This window comes from Elaeis guineensis, chromosome 1 (assembly GCF_000442705.2).
Source record: "Elaeis guineensis isolate ETL-2024a chromosome 1, EG11, whole genome shotgun sequence".
Lineage (NCBI taxonomy): Eukaryota > Viridiplantae > Streptophyta > Magnoliopsida > Arecales > Arecaceae > Elaeis > Elaeis guineensis.
This window is the reverse complement of record NC_025993.2, coordinates 100,794,495-100,814,869: the sequence shown is the minus strand read 5'-3', so window position 1 is coordinate 100,814,869 and position 20,375 is coordinate 100,794,495. Positions and strand designations below refer to the sequence as shown.

Below are 20,375 nucleotides of genomic sequence, written 5' to 3'. Positions count from 1 at the left end.
CAAAGACGCTCATTTTTATATTTTTTCATGTGATTACTGTCAAAGAACTGAAAATCTCTCTAGAAGACATGAAATATCTTTAAATAATATTTTTGTGTATGAAATTTTTGATATTTGGGGTATTGACTTCATGGGATCTTTTCTTGGTTCTTTTTCAAATTAATATATACTTGTGGCTATAGATTATGTTTCAAAATGGATAGAAGCAGCAGCTTTTCCAACTAATGATGCTAGGATAGTCATCAAATTTGTGAAAAAATATATCTTTATACATTTTGACACTCCTAGAGCAATCATTAGTGATGGGGGCATACACTTTTATAATAAATAATTTAAATTTTTTTTGAGTAAATATGGTGTCACTTACAAGATAGCTACTCCATATCATCCACAAACAAGTGGTCAAGTATAGATGTCCAATAAAAAGTTAAAGAGAATCTTAGAAAAGACTGTAAGTGTATCTAGAAAAGATTGATCATTGAAATTAGATGATGCATTGTGGGCATATAGGACTGCATATAAAATACCTATTGGTATATCCCCATATAGGTCAGTCTTTGTAAGGTATGTCACCTCCCTGTTGAGCTAGAATATAAAGTATATTGGGCAATGAAAACTCTTAATTTTGATATACAAGATGTAAAAAAGAACAGGTTGATGCAGTTTAATGAGATGGATGAGTTTCGCCATGATGCCCATGAGAATGTCCGGATGTACAAAAAATATACTAAGAAGTGGCATGATAAAAATATTGTAATGAGAGAATTTCATGTGGGATAGCAAGTTCTCCTGTATAGTTCACGGCTACATTTGTTCTCAGAAAAGCAAAAATTAAGATGGACAGATCCCTATACTATTACTAAACTCTACTCGTATGGAGCAGTGGAGATCTCTCATGAATCAAAAGGTACTTTCAAGGTTAATGGCCATAGGTTGAAGCATTATATAGGTGAAAATTTTGAGGGAGAGAAGGCAGTCCTTTGGTTGCAAGATCCAACTTAGAGCCTTATGAGAGTTAAGCTGACGATTATAAATCAGAACTACTTGATTAGGTTGTTTCTTTTCCTTTACTTCTTTAGTTTGATTTTTTTTTAAAATTTTCAGTAGTGTCTTGTTGCTCTTTTACTGTTTTGGTGTGTTTTTATTTTTACAGAGAAGATAAAGCTCATGCTAGTTTGGGGGTAAAAAAATCACATTATATCAGTTGGATGCATACTCACAGACAGAAAAGTTTTTATTTTCCTCTTTACTCTTTTTTTATCTATTTTTAAACATTGAGGACAATGTTACTTTTAGTTTGGGGGGTGGAGAATTATACTAATCCTAAACTTGGCATGATTAAAAAAAATGGCATGATCAAAAACTCAAAATAATATAGAAATTCTAGAGCAAAAGGAGATGAATTGATATTTTAAGTTTCATATTTGTGTTTCTTTTCTTAATTTGAACATCACTGATATGTGAATATGATTGTCATGGATTTGATTTAAAAGAATGTTGAGAACCCATACTTGAGAAATTGTATGATTCTTTTAATTTTATCTAGTTCATGAATGATGGGATTCTTTGAGCACATATAACAATGATCTTGTAAATTGATTGTTATTTGGTGACTAATTATGTGAACTCTATAATTATGATAGGACACTCTAGAACTTGTTTTATTACACTCGAGGTGAAATTCTAGACAATCTGTTAACTTAAAAATAATTTAGACACTTTTTGATACACTTGAGCCAAAAAAAAAAAAAAAAACCTACCTTATTACATGGTCACTGGTCACCCCCTTTGAGCCTTAAATAAAAAGAATGGGCCTGTGCTAAGAGCATAGGAAAGTCCATCATTCACTTTTATTTCTTTAACCTTATTAACTTACTCTCTAGCCTAAAAAATCAATAAATTATCCTTCAAGAGAAGCTACAATGCATAATTATGAGTTTTTTGGAGAATGGTATATGAAAAGAGGTATGCTTATGATGTATTATTTTGGTGGAATATATGAAAAGAGCAAAAAGGGGTCAAAAGGGCGTTATTTCAGTAGTAAAAAAAAAGAAAGAAAGTTCAATAGCAATTTGCCACAATGCCAAGTACATCAAAAAGAATTAGTTTAGGGATTATGGTAAGCAAAGTGACTAGAGGATAACAAGAATGAGTGATTGAAAAAAAAAAGAAGAAAAAAGAAAGAAAGAAAGAAGAAGAAGAAGAATGCTGCATATTTTTAGTTCTTATCAATTTTTTAGATCTCTTGCTTTTGATTTTTTCTTGTCCCTTCTTTGGTAGTCAAAATCATAGCCCTATTACAATCTAATAAAGACCTTGTGATCTAAGTTAATAAGAATATCTATATTAGTGGAGAGTTGTGAGAAGAGCAAGCATATGAAGTGTTCATATTCATTTTTTATGAGTTTGCATGATTATAACTGAATACATGAAAGAAACTTGAGATTGGTTATTCACACACACATATCAAATTACATGATTAGATATTATTAACACTTGAATTATAAAATTTTTTGATTGAGTTCTATATATTCTCTTAAATCATATATGTGTACTATCTTTGAAGTATGGAAGTTAATATAAGATTGAGATTAGAATGCATAAATATGAGCTTATTTATTGGTTTATCATTCTTTTTGCTCGAGGATGATCAAAGCATAGTTTGGGGGTATTTGATAAGCTCATTTTTATATTAAATTTTTATCCTTATTTATTAAGTTTTGATTCATTTTTGATTTATGTTGCTAAAAATTATACTCTGATGTGGGCATATTTTGTATTCCAAGAAAGAAATAAAAAGAAGAGAAACCCACACTAAAATCGAAACCAAAATCAAGCAAAAATCACTTTAAAAACTCATTTTAAAGCCTTCGGTGCACGATGGACCGGCCGACCAGTTCACAGATCCTTTGTCACGGTCCACCGAACAGTTTCGCCAGTCTTTACGCAGCGCATGGGAGGCGGAAGCTCGTTTAGCACTGATCGATGGCTAAGAGGCACAGAACATTTGATCGAACGGTCGAGATCCTTCCATCCCATATCCAACGGTGGTGGCCTACTGGTTTTGCACGATCGGATGGCTGCATTTCATCCAAAATTGTGATTCAACAATCTACGTTCGAGCCGTTCAGGAGAATTGAAACAGAGAAGAAATTTTGAGCACTGACGGATGGCTGAGATTGATTTTTGTGCCTGATCCAACGGCTGTGGTTGATGCCGGTCAGGAAACTTAACAGAAGAGATGTTTTGCACCATCCAATGATCCAGAATCGATCATCATGTGTGATCAGATGGCTGATAATGGATCCGACCTGATTAAGGATGTTTGAGGCTGGATCTGAAGTGTTTAAATTCCATCCGACAGTTAGAATTTGATTTCACTTGATATACTCGCTTGGGATACTAATTTGAGGTATTTTTGGACTCCGTGGCCTACCAGGATGTGGAAAATTCATAGCCTATAAGAGAGGACGACCTGAGATGAAGCAAATGGGAGTAACTGAGATCAAAAACAAGGAAAAAAACCCCTCTTTCTCTTCTCTCTTTTTTTTCACAACCAGCCATCTTCTACCAATCATCTTCATGCCAAGAGCAGGGATTGAAGTAGATTTAGCAATAAACAGTCATATTATCTTTAATTTGCAATGATCTCTATTTTATTTTCTATTTTTATTCTTTTCATCATGAACTAAATTTTTTTTGCTAAAGCTAGAGTGTAGCCACTCTTTTAATACAATATTCAGTATAATTAGATTTTAGGTTTAATTTTTATTTATGAGGAGTATATAAATCTATTTTTAATGCTTTTAGATTATTCACCATCTTCTAATTGTTTTGATGGGTATAGATGATATGGACCAAGTACTTCTATGTCAATGCTTCTTGATTTGTATACCTTGTATTTGAATCGGATTAAGGTTTCTATGCATGCGGTAATTTTAGTACGCTTTGGATGCAGCATATTTTAATTAGAGGATTTCATAGAAATTAATGCATCATTGCTTATTTAAATTACACTTGGACTAAAAGATAGTTAATAAGTAGTGATAGTTTTGTCATGCCTGGACCAAAGGGCAGTGAATATCTTAGAAAACTCTGCCATCACATGAAACAAAAATTGATCTAGTTTGCATGATTACTTGAATATTGTATTGATTGAGTTGGTGAAATGATTGCCTTACTATTTATCTGCTCTTAATTTCAACCCTAACAATCACATCCTTTCTGTTCTATTGCAATTTCTTATTTTTTTTTATTTTTTTTATTCTCTTTATTAATCGATTTTCTAAATAAAGTTTAAGAAGATATTTTTTAATACTTATTTTTTAATTCTCGTGGGACGATACACTACTCATATACTTTTACTATTTGATGTATTTGCCATAGCGATAGATTTGCACGCATCAATATTTTTTTTTTCTTTTCGAATCTGCTAGTATTTAAATCTAGAAAAGTAATTTAATCAGTAATGAGATCAAAATACAATTGTTATCCTTGTTATTCAATCCTGTATGAAGGGCAACATGTACATTACCATCATCATTGCTCCAAGTGCAACATTTGACCACTATACTGTAATAGAGCCATTATAGTGAACATTATGTTCCTCAAGTTAGAGTTTTGACCTAAAACATTAATGGCTTGAATCCGGTCCGCAGCACCGAAACAAGGGTTATTCAGGCTTAACAAAACCAAGTTACGGGGCACCTGGTTTGCTTGCTCATCGGTCATCACCGTAATCCATCTGTCCTCCTTTTCCCAGACCGCTCCTCTTTGGCGGTCCCTCGTCTGCGCAGCACCGCGAGCAGCGACCACGCAAAACCCTTAAACCCTAAAACCCACTGCCATGAGAAGTAGATGGATCGCTGCCATCACCGCCGATGAGTCTACCATCCCTCTCCTCCACCCGTCTTCCTTTTCCCTATTCCTCGTTAACCTCCTTCCCCGACCCTTCTCTTCTCTCTCTTCCTCGTCCGCCGCCGCCGCCGTCCTGGAAACCCGACCCCCAAAAACCCCAACACCCGATTCCCATCTCCTCTCCCAGCTCTCCTCCATCCTCTCCCGCCGGCACTGGCGCCGGAGCCGCACCTTGAAACGATTGGTCCCCCGCCTCAACCCACTCCATGTCGCCGAGCTCCTCCAGACCCGCCCCCTCGACCCCGAGACCGCCCTCGCCTTCTTCCAGTGGGTTGGCCAGTGGCCTGGCTACTGCCACACCGTAGACTCGTATGCCTCCCTCCTTGGTAACCTCCTCCGCTCCAAATCCCCCGTCAATGCCGAGAAGATCGTCGTCTCTATGGTTAAGTCGTGCAATTCTGCCAAAGATATGCGCTCCGCCATAAATTCCATTAGAGCGTTTCGTCGAACAGGTGGCCCTGCCGTTTTCAGGCCGTCTCTCCGATGCTATCACATGCTGTTGAGGTCCCTCGAGAGGTTTTCAATGACTGATGAGATGAAGGATTTATACGAACAGATTGTAAAAGATTGGATCTTGCCGGATGTCATTACATGCAATACGATTATTAAGGCCTACTGCAAGGAAGGGAATATTGCTGAGGCAAAGCAGTATTTAAGGTACTTATTGGAAGCAGGATTGAAACCCGATACCTTTACTTACAATTCTTTGATCTTAGGCTACTGTAAAAACAAGGATTTGGATAGGGCTTGTTGGGTCTTTGTGACGATGCCGCAGATGGGGTGCCAGAGGAATGAATTCTCATACACCATTCTTGTCCACGGGCTTTGTGAGGCCTGTCGGATTGACAAAGCTTTTGTGCTGTTCTCAAATATGTGTGACGATGGCTGCTGCCCAAATGTGCACACTTACACAGTGATGATCGATGGCCTCTGCAAGGAGGGCAAGTTTGAGGATGCTGAATCATTGCTGAATGAGATTTCTGGCAGGGGTTTGGTCCCTAGTACTGTGACTTACAACGCTTTAGTCGATGGGTACTGTAAAAGCGGAAAGATAGAGGCTGCTTTGAGGATTATGAAGCTGATGGAATTAAAGAGGTGTAAGCCAGATGCTTGGACATATTCAATGATGATTCATAGCCTTTCCAAGGAGAATCGCCTTGAGGATGCTGAAGCCATGTTGAATGAGGCTATCGAGAAAGAGTCGTTTCCCAATGTCTTTACTTACACTGGATTGATTGATGGGTATTGCAAGCAGGGAAAATTTGTTGATGCTTGTAGGATTATGAAACTGATGGAGTTGAATGGGTGCAAACCAGATGTTTGGACTTATACAACAATGATTGATAGCCTTTGTAAGGATAATAGGCTACATGATGCGAAAAGCATGCTAAACGAGATGTTTGACAAAGGCTTGGATCCTAATGTTGTCACCTACACGGCCTTGATTGATGGGTATTGTAAGAGAGGGCATGTTGATGCTGCATTGGAGATTGTGGAATTGATGGAATCAAATGGCTGTCAGCCAAATGCCTGGACATATAATGAGTTGATTTATGGGTTTTGTCAGGAGAGGAGCGTGCACAAGGCAATGGCTTTGTTGAGTAGGATGCTTGAGAGTGGGTTATCTCCAGGCCTTATTGCATACACTGCTTTGATTCATGGACAATGCAAGGAGGGTCATATAGATAGTGCTTTTAGACTACTTGATTCTATGGAAGTGAATGGTTTGGTGCCTGATCAACAGACATACTCTATCATAATAGATGCCCTCTGCAAAAGTGGGAGAATTGAAGAAGCTTGCTCACTCTTTAAGTCTGTTACCAAGAAGGAGGTAAGGGCAAACAGGGTGATGTATACTGCTTTAATAGATGGTTTATGTAAAGCTGGAAAGCTTGATTTTGCTCATTCGTTGCTGGAGGAAATGGTTTCTAAGGACTGCTTGCCAGACTCATATACCTATAGTGTTTTGATAAACGGTTTGTGCAAAGAAAATAAATCGCAAGAAGCAATATCGTTACTAGACGATATGCTTGAAAAGGGAATAGAGCCCACGACTGTCACCTATACGATTCTTATCGACGAAATGCTCAAGAAAGGGGACTCTGAAGATGCTAAAAGAATGCTTGAGCAAATGGTTTCTTCAGGGTGTAAGCCAAATGCTATCACCTACACAGTATTCATTCGTGCCTATTGCAGCAAAGGCAGGGTAGAAGAGGCAGAAAGTGTGATGCTAGAAATGAAAAAAGAAGGTGTTCATCCCGATTTGATGACTTATAACACATTGATTGATGGGTGTGGGAATATAGGATATATAGATCGAGCATTTTCTGTTTTCAAGGACATGATGGATGCTGCATGTGAGCCCGATTACTGGACTTATTCAGTTCTACTCAAGCATCTCATCAAGAGGAAGCAGGTTAACAGTGTCCTTGCCAATACTTCTGAGCTATGGAAAATGTTAGAGATAGATACTATATTGGAGCTTTTGCAGGAGATGATGAAGCACAGTTGCACTCCAAATGTGGTCACATACAATGTCCTCATTTCAGGGTTCTGCAAAGAGTGCCGGTTGGAAGAAGCATATATGCTGCTTTCTCATATGAAGGAAAGAGGGATATCTCCCAATCAAGGTATCTACACCTCTTTAATTAATTGCTGTTGCAAAGTGAAAAGGTATTCCGAGGCATCAACATTCATAGGATCCATGGTAGAATGTGGTTATCTACCTCACTTGGAATCCTACCAGCTTCTTCTTTCAGGGCTTTGTGATGAAGGAAACTTTGAGAAGGCTAAAATGCTGTTTGCTGACTGTCTTGAGAGGGGTTATAACTGTGATGAAGTTGCATGGAAAATTCTTATTGATGGTCTACTTGAAAACGGCTATATCAACATATGCTCTGAGATGTTATCTATCATGGAGGAAAGACACTGCTCTCCTAGCTCTCAAACATATGCTATGATTGCCAGGGATATTCGAGAAGTAATCAATGAGGCACTGAGTGGAATCGAGGGGTGATCTTTGTTTCTGGTTATCTCCTGCCATACTTATCCATATGGTACATGGCACACATTTTTCCTTGGATGAACAAGTGAAAACTGAGAAAGCCAAGGGCATAAGGGAACACATTCTTCTGGAATGTTCTTTACCATGTCGCATATCATAGTATATTGGTGGTGTAAGAACTGCACCAGATTATTGATGCAGCATTCTCTGGGTTGAAGTTAGACAGCCCTGGGTTATTGCACCATAATTCAAATCAGGCAAGTTACCATATCTTCTGTGATCTCATTCATTTCTTTATTTAAAATGCTATCTCTCTCTAGGATTCTTTTCCTCTTTGTAATATTGGAAGTCCCTTTCTGGGTTGTTTCTTTCTTTTCTATCAGAAAGTCCATGGTAGGAAGACATTACAAATGTCGGTGACAAAAGGCACAACAAATTCTGCTATCTTTTCAAGAGGTACTAATCACTTACATTTAAATTATTTTTATTTTTGGGCAGCTGAATCTGGAGATTTCAATGACACCTATGTGTGTGTAAACTGTACACAGACATTTATATTTTAAGACATGTAGAGCATTTTATTCAAGAGATTTCAGTGGAATCTATTTGTACACACACATGCAGATGAGCATGCTAGCAGTTGCACCATATATAGGAAGAATCCAAAGCTAGTCCTTTTACAAAGAGCTACATGTTTGATGTTGTAATTACATTCTTTATGGGGACTATGGAGTAACTAACAGGCTTGACATAAGTGATTTCTAAGTATCATTTTTTTTTTAAAAAAAAATTTGCCAAATCAGCATTAATTATAATCTTAGTGAGCAAGCATTTAATATTTGTATCATTTGTGTTAAGTCAGTTTATGGATATGATCATGATCCTAGTAGTCCTGAGGGCATGTCGAATCAGATAGAACTTGAAAAAGGGAACCTCTAGGCTAATGTAATTTAATGCTATCTGGTTTGGGATTGTTAGATGAGAGTACATGATAAACATAAACTTACATAAACACAAACTTATTTGTAGAGTTCAATATAATGAAATTTGATATATTTGTTAAAAACACAAAAACATCAGTATTTTCAAATGGAAACTCTAGTTCTTCAATTTTTTTTTTTCCATTTATATCTTCAGTTGGTAGTACCTAAGCATTCAGAAAATGGGGATCGAGTTGAACGTATAAGCATGATCGATGTACACATTTATCATAAATAATCTTATTTGGGTTGATATTCCAGATTCTTTATGTCCTTCCGTTCTATAATTGTCAACACTGTTCTTTGGATTCATAATGTGCTACTGAGAATATTGGCTCTACGAAACCTACTGTTTCCACTTCATTGTAAATTGAACTTGGTGAAATCAGATGTATGCTATGGTTGCTAGTTGCTAAAGATTGGTCTGTTGGTTAAAACACTCCAAGGAAATCAGCCTCCTAGAAAACAATGTTGCTGACTTATCTTTTCTTTTTTCTTACTTGAAGTATTCGGTCTCCAACAAAAAAAACTAGCAGTCCCTCTTGCTATTGATCAAGAATTTCCTGCCTCTGATACAAGGATTCTCTAATAATTTTTTTAAAGTTTCTGACGTGTTTTCATCCCTTAACAATTTCTTTTCATGTTTCAAAATGTGAAAACTATTACATAATCTTTGAGCAACAAACAACATTTTAATAAGGCAGGTGTTATGTCATCTTAAAATGATGGATTTTAGTTATTCTTGCAGTGAAAATGGGACTCAAAAATTGCTGCTATCTATTTCATGAAGGTTGAGTGGTTAATTTCTTTTAAATATATTGACCTTGGTTTTTTAGTTGCCAGTAGTTGGACATTAGGTAGTGGCTTCTGCATTGATACTCTACGTTGCTTGTAATACAATCAGACATGCAGCGCATTCTTTCAAGATTGGATGAAGACTCAGAGGCCATGGTGTGCAAGATGTTATATGAGACATGTTGGTTCTGTCTGGGAAACCAGCACCAGTCACAGAGTTTGCATGAGATTTTACTGTCCGTAGCTGAGAACATGCTTCATTGGCTCTGTGGAAGGTGATCCATTAGATCTGGAAGATTTGCAGAAGGTTGTTTTAGTGAATTGTGCAACAAGTGCTATAGTTTTCAACTGAGTATCATTTTTACCGAGGTAAATGCTGATTCCATTTTCTTGGACTATGGTAGAGAGCAGCATCAGAGGAATACCAGAACATAATATTCCTTGCAGTTTGGCAAATAGGTGCAACTATGGGACTCAGTCTTTTCCTGTCCTAAATGACCCTAATTCTTGTTTAATGAAATTCTTGTATATTGCTAAGAATCAAGTTGTGGCATACTTTACTACCTCAAAAGAGGTGGATAAATGGACATGAAGTATATCAGCAAGTGCACTTGTCATGCTCTACCATGCCCCTTGCTTGGTGATCAGCAAAGGGGACTGACGTGCACTCAGCTGCAATTGCTGTGGAGATCTGAGGGTTTCTAAATTGCTACTTGAAATCAGAAATTGACAGCCTGTGGTCAGTTAGGTTTTGGTGCAATTATCTGATTGATAGGACACTTGATTGCTTCTGAGGTGATTTAGGAGAATGGTTCAACTAATAGGTCTTCATGGTAATCAAATAATACACCCCTATATATGTTATCCTCTCTTCTGGTTGATATCAGAGGCATTAGTTATATTGGACATCCTTCTTATCTCCCTTTGATATTGGAATTGTGGAGTTGGTGCAGAATCCTAGCCCTTTCGGCTGCAAGAAGGAAGTAGGTAAAAAGATCACAAATTGTCGCATGCTTATGACTCAGTGTGTTGTTTTTGTTGATATTCTGGAATGCATCTTTCCTTCAAGTAAGAGGGTTTTGCCTTGGTAATCTCTCCACTGCTACTTTTATGCAATGTTTCGTTCACAACATTTTATATACTTGTTTCTGTAACCATATGGATGAAATTAGAAATGCAAGAGCTTTACTTTCATAGGTGGTAAAAATTACATGTGGTTGGGGCAGTGTTTCCTTGAATCTCATGTCAAACAGATAAAGAGGGGGAAGAAAGACAAGTTGACATATGCCCTTAACACAAAAGTGTATGTATTCTAAGTAATCAAGGTTTTAAATCCCGTGAGACAGAGATGTCCTGATTTCTCCATGGAACGGGACATCCCACTGTCCTGTCCTGTCCCGATCATCCGACCCTGTAGATATCCTCTGTCTCTCTCACCTTCTTCTTTTCTTTTTTTCTTTCTTTCCTTCTTTTCTTTCTTTTTTCTGTCTTCTTTTTTTTTTCTTTCCTATTTCTTTTTTACTTATTCCTTCCTTTCTTTCTTTTTAACTTTTTCGTCTTCTTTCTCTTTCTCTTTTTCCTTTTTTCCTTCATTCTTTTCTTTTTCTTCTCCTTTCCTTTCTTTCTTTTATTTTTCTTCTTCTTTTTTTCTTTCACTTTTTCCTTTTTTTCATCTTTTCTTCCTTTTTTTCTATTCTCTTTCTTCTTCTCTCCCACATAGATGGGTTTCGGAATCCCAACCCTGGCCCGGTCCTGTTTTTTCACTGTAACAGGATGGGATGGGATGGGACAGCTAGGATGCCTCCTATCCCCTTAGGATGCAAAGTCTCGTGAGTAATAAAACTCAAAATACATTGAACTTCCAAATCATCAGAAGAAACATAGAATGATGACCATGAAGAAAAAGCAAAAAAATGTTTCTTTATAATTTGAAGCTATAACATTTTTATGATTTCTTGATTTTTGATTTTTTTGAGTTAGATTCTCCTCATGTTAGAATCCAATCGTTGAGTATGTATCCATTCAAAATTAGATTTAGGATGAAGGCCTTGCTTAAAGATCTCCAATTGAATTTCCTGAAAAAGCTTTCTTCCAAGTTTTTGGTATTTTGAATCACATCACTTATATGGTTGTAAGTAGTTTGGGTTGGATCACTGATTGACACACCACAAATCAAATCCATATCTGAATCAAGTAAAAATAATGAGTCCAAGCCCAATATGTTTCCATTTTATAGGCATTGTTGACAACTTATTCTGCATAAGAAGTGACTTATAGTCATATGTAAACCATAATCAACAAGAAAAGTTGATGTTTAACTGCAATAAAGTTTTTTTAAAAACATCTTAATTGCTATAGTTTAAGGAGGTATAGTGTGGTGGTCCAGTTTCAACTTGGGTTACTTAGTGATGCATATCCAATCCGTATTCCAACATGTCATAGTTTTTGATCAAAGACTAATCCAAATAACTTTAGTTTGGAATCAATTAGATTACTTTTAGGTCTGTTCTGAACTGGAAGCGGGTCAGTCTAGTCCACTTGAAACCCTAATTACTCACCATCGAATGTTTGATAGCAGCACAGTTAATCGGGACAAATAATAACGGGCATTCACATACAATGTAATTTGGCATTACTTCCTGTTTTTAGTTTTTAGGTCTTTATAAATTTAAAATGAATTTTTATATTTTGTTTTTTTGAAGACAAAAAAAATTGAGACTTGTTTGGCAGTCACATTAGTTTAGTTGCATTTGGTAGAGGCTACGGTGGCGATCGTGTTGATGTGCTGGTGGTGACTGGCAGCAGCAGCCAACAGCAAGCAGAGGGCAACAAGGTAGTGGTGGCGGTGGGGATAGAGGCAGTGCTGGTGTTATTGAGCTGTTTGGCTTTCAAAAACTTTGGAAACCGGATTTTTTTACCTTACACAATTTCTAGAAACTGAGAAAGAGCTTATGAAAAACTAGAAATAGAAATTGGGTACCAAACACCATTCCTTCTTTGGTTTATGTATTCTGTAGAAAACTGAGAACTAGAAATTGAAAGTGATGCCAAACAGGGTCGTAATGTTTCATTATCTTTTAACTTCTTATTTATGCTTGATCGAAGGTTGTATCTTGCTTGATAACTGATTCAGATATGGTTCAAGTTGAGTTGTTTTGCTCTCTTGGTAACATCTGGGTGAAATTGTGGCATGTTGTCATTTGGGTGTGAAAAAAGCTGGGGAGGGAAGGAGAAAGTGAGAGGATATTCAAATTGATTGAAGGGAGATAAGGGAAACATGGCAAGAACTTGTTTTCAATTTAGTAGGGACGTAAAAATCTAATCTTTGGAGTAAAATCTGGCAGTCCAAGAATAAAGAGGGAAACCTAGTTGCAAGGTACAAGGGCCAGAGAGGAAGAAACTATAATAATGATTTATATCTTTGAATATTCATGAAACTCAATCTAGGGATAGGAGGAGAATGGTGAATGATTGCTGGAAATCTAGGAACTTGATGCATGATTCCATCAGGAAGACTAGATGGTTTCAGTGATAAAATGTTGAAGAGATGTGGACAATCAAGGATATATAATCTGTTGAAAAATGGTGTAAAAATTTAGGCTTTTTTTTTTTTTTAATGAGAATGAGGTGGTTGTTCACTACCACTTAGGTTTGAAACAGAGCCATTCAATGTAGAGAGTGAGGTGCCAACCAGCTGCGCTACCAGCTATTGGCAATAAAAAAAGAAAAAAATATGAAGAAATGTAGTCACATTGTTATCTAGTGGAATGAAGCGAACATTAGCTTTGATTAAATTTGGTTCGGTAGTGGTATTATTGATGAAGGTTGGGAAGGTTGTCATGAATGTATGTGGTCTAGTTGTACCCATATAAAATGTGATCTTTTAAAGTACCTGGACGATGTAGGAATTCAATGATATGAGGAAATTATCTCCAGTACTTTTGATATATGAGTTTCTTTTTTTTCTTTTTTCAGGGGGTGGGGGCGGGGGGGTGGTTGAGAATTGGGGTTGGGTATGATGGCTACTACCTTAAGGCGATCGACCACTTCTATTGAGGTTTTGTGTGAACTTTAGATTTTTTCCTTGAGGAATGGCTCTTCTGTTTGGTGCATTATCTAACAGCAAGGTAGAAAGAGAATCAAAGCATAAGAACTTTGTATGAAGTTACTCCTGCTCTTTCTTTCTTTTTTTATTTAGAGAAATCTGGTGGTAATGCCACCTTTCAGAGTCAGACCTAGGACCTCTCCAAAGAGGAGAGGGGTGTCAACCAGCTGCGATAAGTCCAGCTGCGAAGTTTACTGATCGTACGATACTCAGCCTTGACAATTTTGAGAAAGGGCCTAATTAGAGGAAAATAAGGCAAATTAAAAAACATGGACTGGGAATCAGTTAAAACTGAGTATAAAATGCAAATATAAAGGGATTCGATATTGATTATTGGAGTAAACAAGATCAGAAATGATAACAACCTTATACGACAAATGCTGCAAGGATAGATGTTATGATCACTAAATATTAGTTCACTTTGAGCCATAAACATATTATAGGTAGATGGTGTATGGATTGCATAGAAAAAGGATGTTATTCAAGTTTTTGCCTGTTATAAGAAGTTATATTCAGAATAGGACTTGAATATATCCTTTCTTGTTGATTCTAAGTTTTCTGCATTGGCTGAAAGTATGCAAAATTGGCTTTTAGAAAAAAAGAGTTTGACCTCAGGAAGCTTTTCCTGAGTTGCGTCAGTGACAGCTCTAAAACTCAATGGATTTAATTTTTCATACTATCAAGGAGTTGTCAGCTGTTGTTAAAAATACTACAATGAATCTTTATGAACTTAAACATTTGATTGGGTGATGGTCTTTAACATCACTCATGTGATATTAATCCTAAAGAAAGAGGGGTGAAATGGGACCATAAGCCGATGATTTTTTATTTTATGTTATTTTGTTGGTGAAGAGAGAGGCTATCCCTCAACTCAGAATATCTGAAATAAGAGAATTCAATCAAATCAGCTCCAGCAGGTTCTTCCAATGGAAGAGGTAGACAGGCATGGGAGGAGATGTCTATGTCTTCTCCTTGGCCCATTCCAGCTAAGCAATCTGCTGGTTAGTTGTCATCTCCACAGATGTGGCTAGCTCAGAACCATTCCAGGGTGTCAATAACAGACTACATTGTCCTGGTTCCGCAACAAGGGGTTGCTATGCAGTCCGTACACCCCACTGATAATGGTAGCAGAGTCACCCTTCAGTCAAATATTCCTGCAACCAAAGTGGTCATGGGCCGTGTTGTAATCCTTTCCAAGCTGCTCCCAGTCAGCCACTGGCACCGAGGCATGCAAAGGTTGTCTGGCTATTGCCTTAAGGACCCTCCTGTAACAGTCTTGAATAATATAACGTGCACCAGCACTTAGTTTATCAATGAACCATTGAGAGGAGGAAAAGAGGAAGGGTGGTGGTTGGGGGGGAAGTGGGGGGTGTGTGGGAGTGCAGGAGCCAAGAGACAGATGGGTTAGGAAGTGGGGCTTGTAGGTCCATTGCTGTCTCAGTACCTCAGAGCTTGGTGCAGGTGGACCCTAGAACTAGGTCTCCTAAGACTTTAGCCTGTCAAAATCTCACCATGAATAGTCTTCCACAAAATCGAAGATATGAAATAGGAAAACAAAAAAATATTGGAAAATATTCTGATGAATAATCCTTCGTTGACTGGTCAATAACACTTTACCAAGAAATCCATCATTCAATATACTACATTAATAAAGAGATAGTTCAGAGTTTTGTGACCCTTCACCCAAAAAAAGGGGCACTTTATACTGATGTTCTTTAGCAGTATAGAAAGCTGAGGATTCATGTGGCATCAGTTGTTTCAAGTTTCTTTTAGTTTTACTAAATAATCCAAAAACTAGGGTATGGTGGATTGTTTAAGTTAAGGATCCATGTGGCACTGATTGTTATAAGCCATGGAGTGTTATGCGGTGTCATAAAACATTGGGGATTATGATAGAAGTTCAAAGGTAAACCTCCTTATTGGTGTTAGACCTTGATGACTATGTCTGTTCTTGAAATACAAGGACAACAACCTCAATTCTGTTTTTGAGAATGTGGAGAGTGAATTTAAAATAGAACTAGGTGTCTTGCCTTATATGTGTCAGATGTAGCTTTGATCTCAGGCTCAGCATTACTGACAATATGCTTTTTGTTGATCTTAGGTCTTTTTAGGAATGTTCTTTCAAGTGATCTTGGGGTTTTCTTCATTTGGTTTGCCAAAAGATGGCCAACTTGGTTTCTATTTAAAGGTGAAGAATCTGAAGTTTTTTCTTTTTGTCATTTGATTCATTGATTGAATATTTGATGCCTTTATCAGCTTGAATGTAATTGTTATTTGTCGTTGGACTAGTCATGCATGACAAACTGAGCTGATAGTTGTCTCAGATCACTAAATTATCTGGTAAATAAGCTGGTGATGACTATTTACTGGAACTTTGTACTTAGGAATCTTCTCCCCCTCCCAATTTTCAGTTGGAGGATTGGTTGGGTGTCTGGAGCTTTTCACTTACAGGAGTTACACAAAACATTTGTTTTGTGAACTATGGGAATCTCAGAAAGTACTAAAATCATCCTATTCAGAAAATAATATACATATCTGCTGTGTGTCGAAAACTGAAATTTTTTATTGAAAATATTATGTAATGCACCAACTGCTCAAATTGTCTGCAGAAGATTAATTAAAATAAATATGAAATTAAATAATTTATTTATGCCTCAAACAAATCTTTTGATGCAATATAACAAGATATCTTTCATCTTTTTTTAGTTTGCCATGTTCATGCATCAGCTTGTTAAATTATTCTATGTAAAGCTCACAAGTCATTTGGTTTCTTCGTAACTTGAGGAATACATATTAGTAATCTCGTGGTGAACAGTGGTTACTAATTAATATGGTCATAAACTGTGGAAGTTTACATCAACATAAGATGTACATGTAAGTTCAGAAAAGAGTTGCAGTTAAACGACACCTATTTTTCTTTCCTATCAAATGTAAAAGTTGCATTGTGGTGGCTGATAGTTGTGTTGATCTGGGCATCTTCCAGAACTCTTAGAGTTTACAGAAGTCTTTTAGCTCAACCAACTCAAAACTCTAAAGAAAACAACAAATCTGTTATGCCAACATCTTGCCTCCAAATCTTTTGGCTTTTCCTAGGTGGTTGTGCCTAATATGCCATGATGTCTTGTTTCTGTCCAAAATTATTATGACTAACATCTACTATTTAATTAGGGCTGCCGCTCTTATTATTGTAGGTGGTACAATTTATTTTTCTTTTCTTTCTTTCTTTTGGGTTATGCACAATTCGTTTGAGAGTAATTTTATCAAGCCAGGTGATTTATGGTAAACTTATGTTTGATCCATTGCTGATATAATAATTATTTCTCTGATAAAAAAGGTCTGAAGGTAGTTCCATTCATGGATTAAATTTCTGACTAGACCAGAGTAGCTTCTGGTAGAACAGATGCAGAAATCAATGAGTTAAGGGAAAAAAATTCTTTTGGTTGGCCAACCTTCTCTGTTTCCGTTTCTTCTCTCTTCTTCTTCTTGGATTTTTTTTTTGGTGGCTTGTGCGTGCGGGGGTATGGTTCTTTGAATCTCCGTCTTTTCATTTGTTTAATAAAATGGCTTGGTAGGGGGTCTTCCTTCTTTAGTCTTTGGTTATAAAGTGGCATACAAACACCTGTCTATGGAGTCACCAGTATTTATTTAGAAGCCCTCATAAATAGCTCCATGTTGTTGATTCAGCATGTATGTATGGCTTTGCAATCACTGTCAAATTCAACGGTCAGACTTGCAAAATTAAAATTCAAAATTCAAACCATAAGATGTGATGACTTTTGCTTTCATTTAAATGCATATTGATACCTCATTTTGTGGACATCACTGGTCACATTCTGTGCGCTTAACTGTTTTTTATGTTGTTCCAAAAAGCTTGCTAAAAGATCAATTTAAATGGTAGAGTATGCTTGAAAAATATGCAAGAGTTTGCATTTTAAAGTTCTGAACCTTGAATGTCTTGATTATTGTAGACAATTTTGGGTACTTGAGAAATTTAGGAGTGACTGGACTATAACATGATGTGCATATCAGCAAAGGTAGGCATGAAACATTGAATGATCGAGTCAGCACAGATGCCTTATTTTGGAGATTTGAAGAGCTTGAATGAGCTACTGCTTTATATTCAAATGCAATTTCAGTATTTAAGTCTGCTATTTTTTCTTCTGTCTCCTTTTTGAGAAATTTCTGGTTACCGTATTAATGTCAAGGACATTCTTTATGTTGGTATCGTAAGTTCTTCAAAGATAATGCACCTATTACCTTTAATGGTGTAAATGCTTATTGTTGGCTCATGATGCTTCAGCAGGATCGTTGCTGCTGTGTTGAAACTGAAACATCTTGCAGAATCAAGGGTGAATTGATTGCAGGCTGTCTGCTCATAGCTCTATAATCTTTGTTGAGCCTGATTCCACCAAGCCTTCTTCGGTGTGGAATTATGAGAATTACCAGGTTGTTGGCACGAGGCTTTGAGACCAAACTTGGCCAGTTCAAGGTTTGTATGGCTCCAGTGTCCTGACCTTGGTGAAACCGAGCGTGGTTCATGGCTAAGCACATTGTGTGACTTGCGTTGTCATGCATTTAAGTGAACAACTTTGATCCTGACATCCGGTACCGCTTGGCCCCTTTTGGCCATAGGCCAGGCTGTCTGCTGTTGTGTTCTCCAGGATTGGGGCCTCATCTTTTCTTGGAGAAAGCATGGATTGGATCTGGGTTTCAGTTTGAATCAGTTCAGATAGCTCGGGCTTGTGTGCGGTCAGGTTTAATTTTGTTCAGGCTGAACCTGAGCTACTTTTAACCAACACCTGGAGACCTTTCCCCATTATGTCATGGGTGAAGCATCACCAATTATGATTGTAAACTAAATCTTCTTTTATGGGACTACATCCACGAAAGATGCCTTGTGGCTTAAGTGCCCTGACCAATCAATTTGTGGGGACACAGGTCATTGAATTGATGCAATATCCTTAGTTCATGTGGGATTTGATCGAACCTGCGTACTGTCTATGGATTGGTGCTGCTTTGGGTTGAGAGCACAGCAAATTGACATGTCTGGCACATCCTGTTGGCGGTTGTTTTCTTGCTAAATAAATCTGAAAGCCTAGCCACAAGTGCCGACTGATTGCTTTCAAAATCTCTGTCCAAATTGCATTTGTATCCAGAGTACAAATTACATTCTGCTTGTTGGATGTTGCCAGTGCATATCATTTTCATTCAGATGCATGCATCTCAACATTAACCGCGGTGTAATGATTGAATGATTGAATCGGCTGGATGTTTTACCCCTTGAAATTTCAGGTCCGGTAGTGTAGTTTGAAATTGAAATGGGAGCATGTTGCTTGCAAACTTCAGCAGCAGGCTTTTATTCACTGAGGATGATAATCTAACGCAACGATCTTATGGCACGTCAGTCCTCATGGACAAAAAATTGCAACCATAAAGTAATTTTGGATTAGTAAATAATAACATAATGTCCCTCTAGAAAATCAAATACAACAGTCATGCAGCAAGAAGATACAATGTTATTTTAGTTTATTTGACTTTTTAAGCATTTCTATGACTAGTATATTTTTTTTTTTTTTGGGTAAATTTCTATGACAAGTATTGGTGGGTTATTCTAAGGCATGTTTGGCATTGCTGTCAGTTTTCAATTTTGGTTTTTGTTTCAGAAAACATGGTAACTGAACTCATTTGGTTACTTGTTTTACTTTTAGATTTTTTTGAAAATATTTTATAACTTTTCAGAAAAAAAGAATAGAAGGGAAGTGATTTTCACTCCTCTTTTTTTTTTTTTTTTTTTTTTTTTTGTGAAAATGAAAACTGCCTCGAACCCTGTTGATGCCACCGCCACCCATCATCACCTGCTGGCCATTGCCGCCGCCCGCCGGCTGCCTATGTAGGCAGTCTGCACCGCACTAATCTCCAAATATATTTGTCTAATCTTACTTAATGAGCACCTTGCTGCTCTCTGCCTGTAATTTATTCTAGTGCATGTGTGCCTGAATCCAACTACTGTCTTCCCTGCAGGTCTTCTGCCAAAGGCTGCATTGCCATTTGGTCATCTTCCACTTAAGCAATTACGGTAGATTTTCCTGCAATTCTTTGCAGTATCCCAGCTTTGATCCATGTGTGTTCCTGTCCGGACATTTAATCATGACCATTTGATCCATCTCTCATATCCTGACGTGCTCAATCTGCACTGCTGCAAGTGATCACTAATGCAACAGAATTCTTCAATGTGGCAAATACAATAGCCTCATCTGCAACCTAGTTGTCAATTGTGAGTCCATGCGACCGGCATGATTATATGAGCTTACAGATTCCAGTCATTCCATCACAATCTGATGCCTATGATTTCGACCATCCCCTACTTTAATAATTGCTTCTTAATGAGCTGCAAGCTCACCATCTTCTATCTGCAATCCTTTCTCACAATGCCCTTATCTACTGTATCATATAAGTTGGATCCTAAATTAACAATGATCCATTCTCAGAATGCTTCCTATCTGTCATGTGCAACGCACATGCACTCTCCAGGTAGAACAAACTAAAGGAGATTAATTAATGGCACAATCTTTGG

General features: G+C 37.3%; 1 protein-coding gene across 22 annotated transcripts; it reads left to right on the top strand.

Moving 5' to 3' along the window:
* The first annotated feature begins 4,706 nt into the window (after positions 1-4,706).
* On the top strand, positions 4,707-19,012 carry LOC105060744 (uncharacterized). Of its 22 annotated transcripts, none has more exons than XM_073257429.1 (5): positions 4,707-8,178; positions 8,305-8,377; positions 9,806-10,065; positions 15,903-15,989; positions 18,105-19,012. In XM_073257429.1, exon 1 carries the CDS (start codon positions 4,847-4,849, stop codon positions 7,931-7,933), a length of 3,087 nt encoding a protein of 1,028 aa, XP_073113530.1. In that variant the 5' UTR covers positions 4,707-4,846; the 3' UTR covers positions 7,934-8,178; positions 8,305-8,377; positions 9,806-10,065; positions 15,903-15,989; positions 18,105-19,012. The 22 variants fall into 22 exon arrangements, with proteins under 22 accessions (XP_073113530.1, XP_073113531.1, XP_073113523.1 ...); XM_073257430.1 differs by having other exon boundaries at positions 18,102-19,012; XM_073257422.1 differs by lacking the exon at positions 15,903-15,989 and adding an exon at positions 10,650-10,783 and having other exon boundaries at positions 9,806-10,529; positions 18,102-19,012.
* The last annotated feature ends 1,363 nt before the right edge of the window (positions 19,013-20,375 follow it).

Coding starts and splice junctions, on each gene's coding strand:
- LOC105060744 (XM_029260621.2), top strand. CDS start 4,847: ATGAGAAGTAGATGGATCGCTGCCATCACCGCCGATGAGTCTACCATC.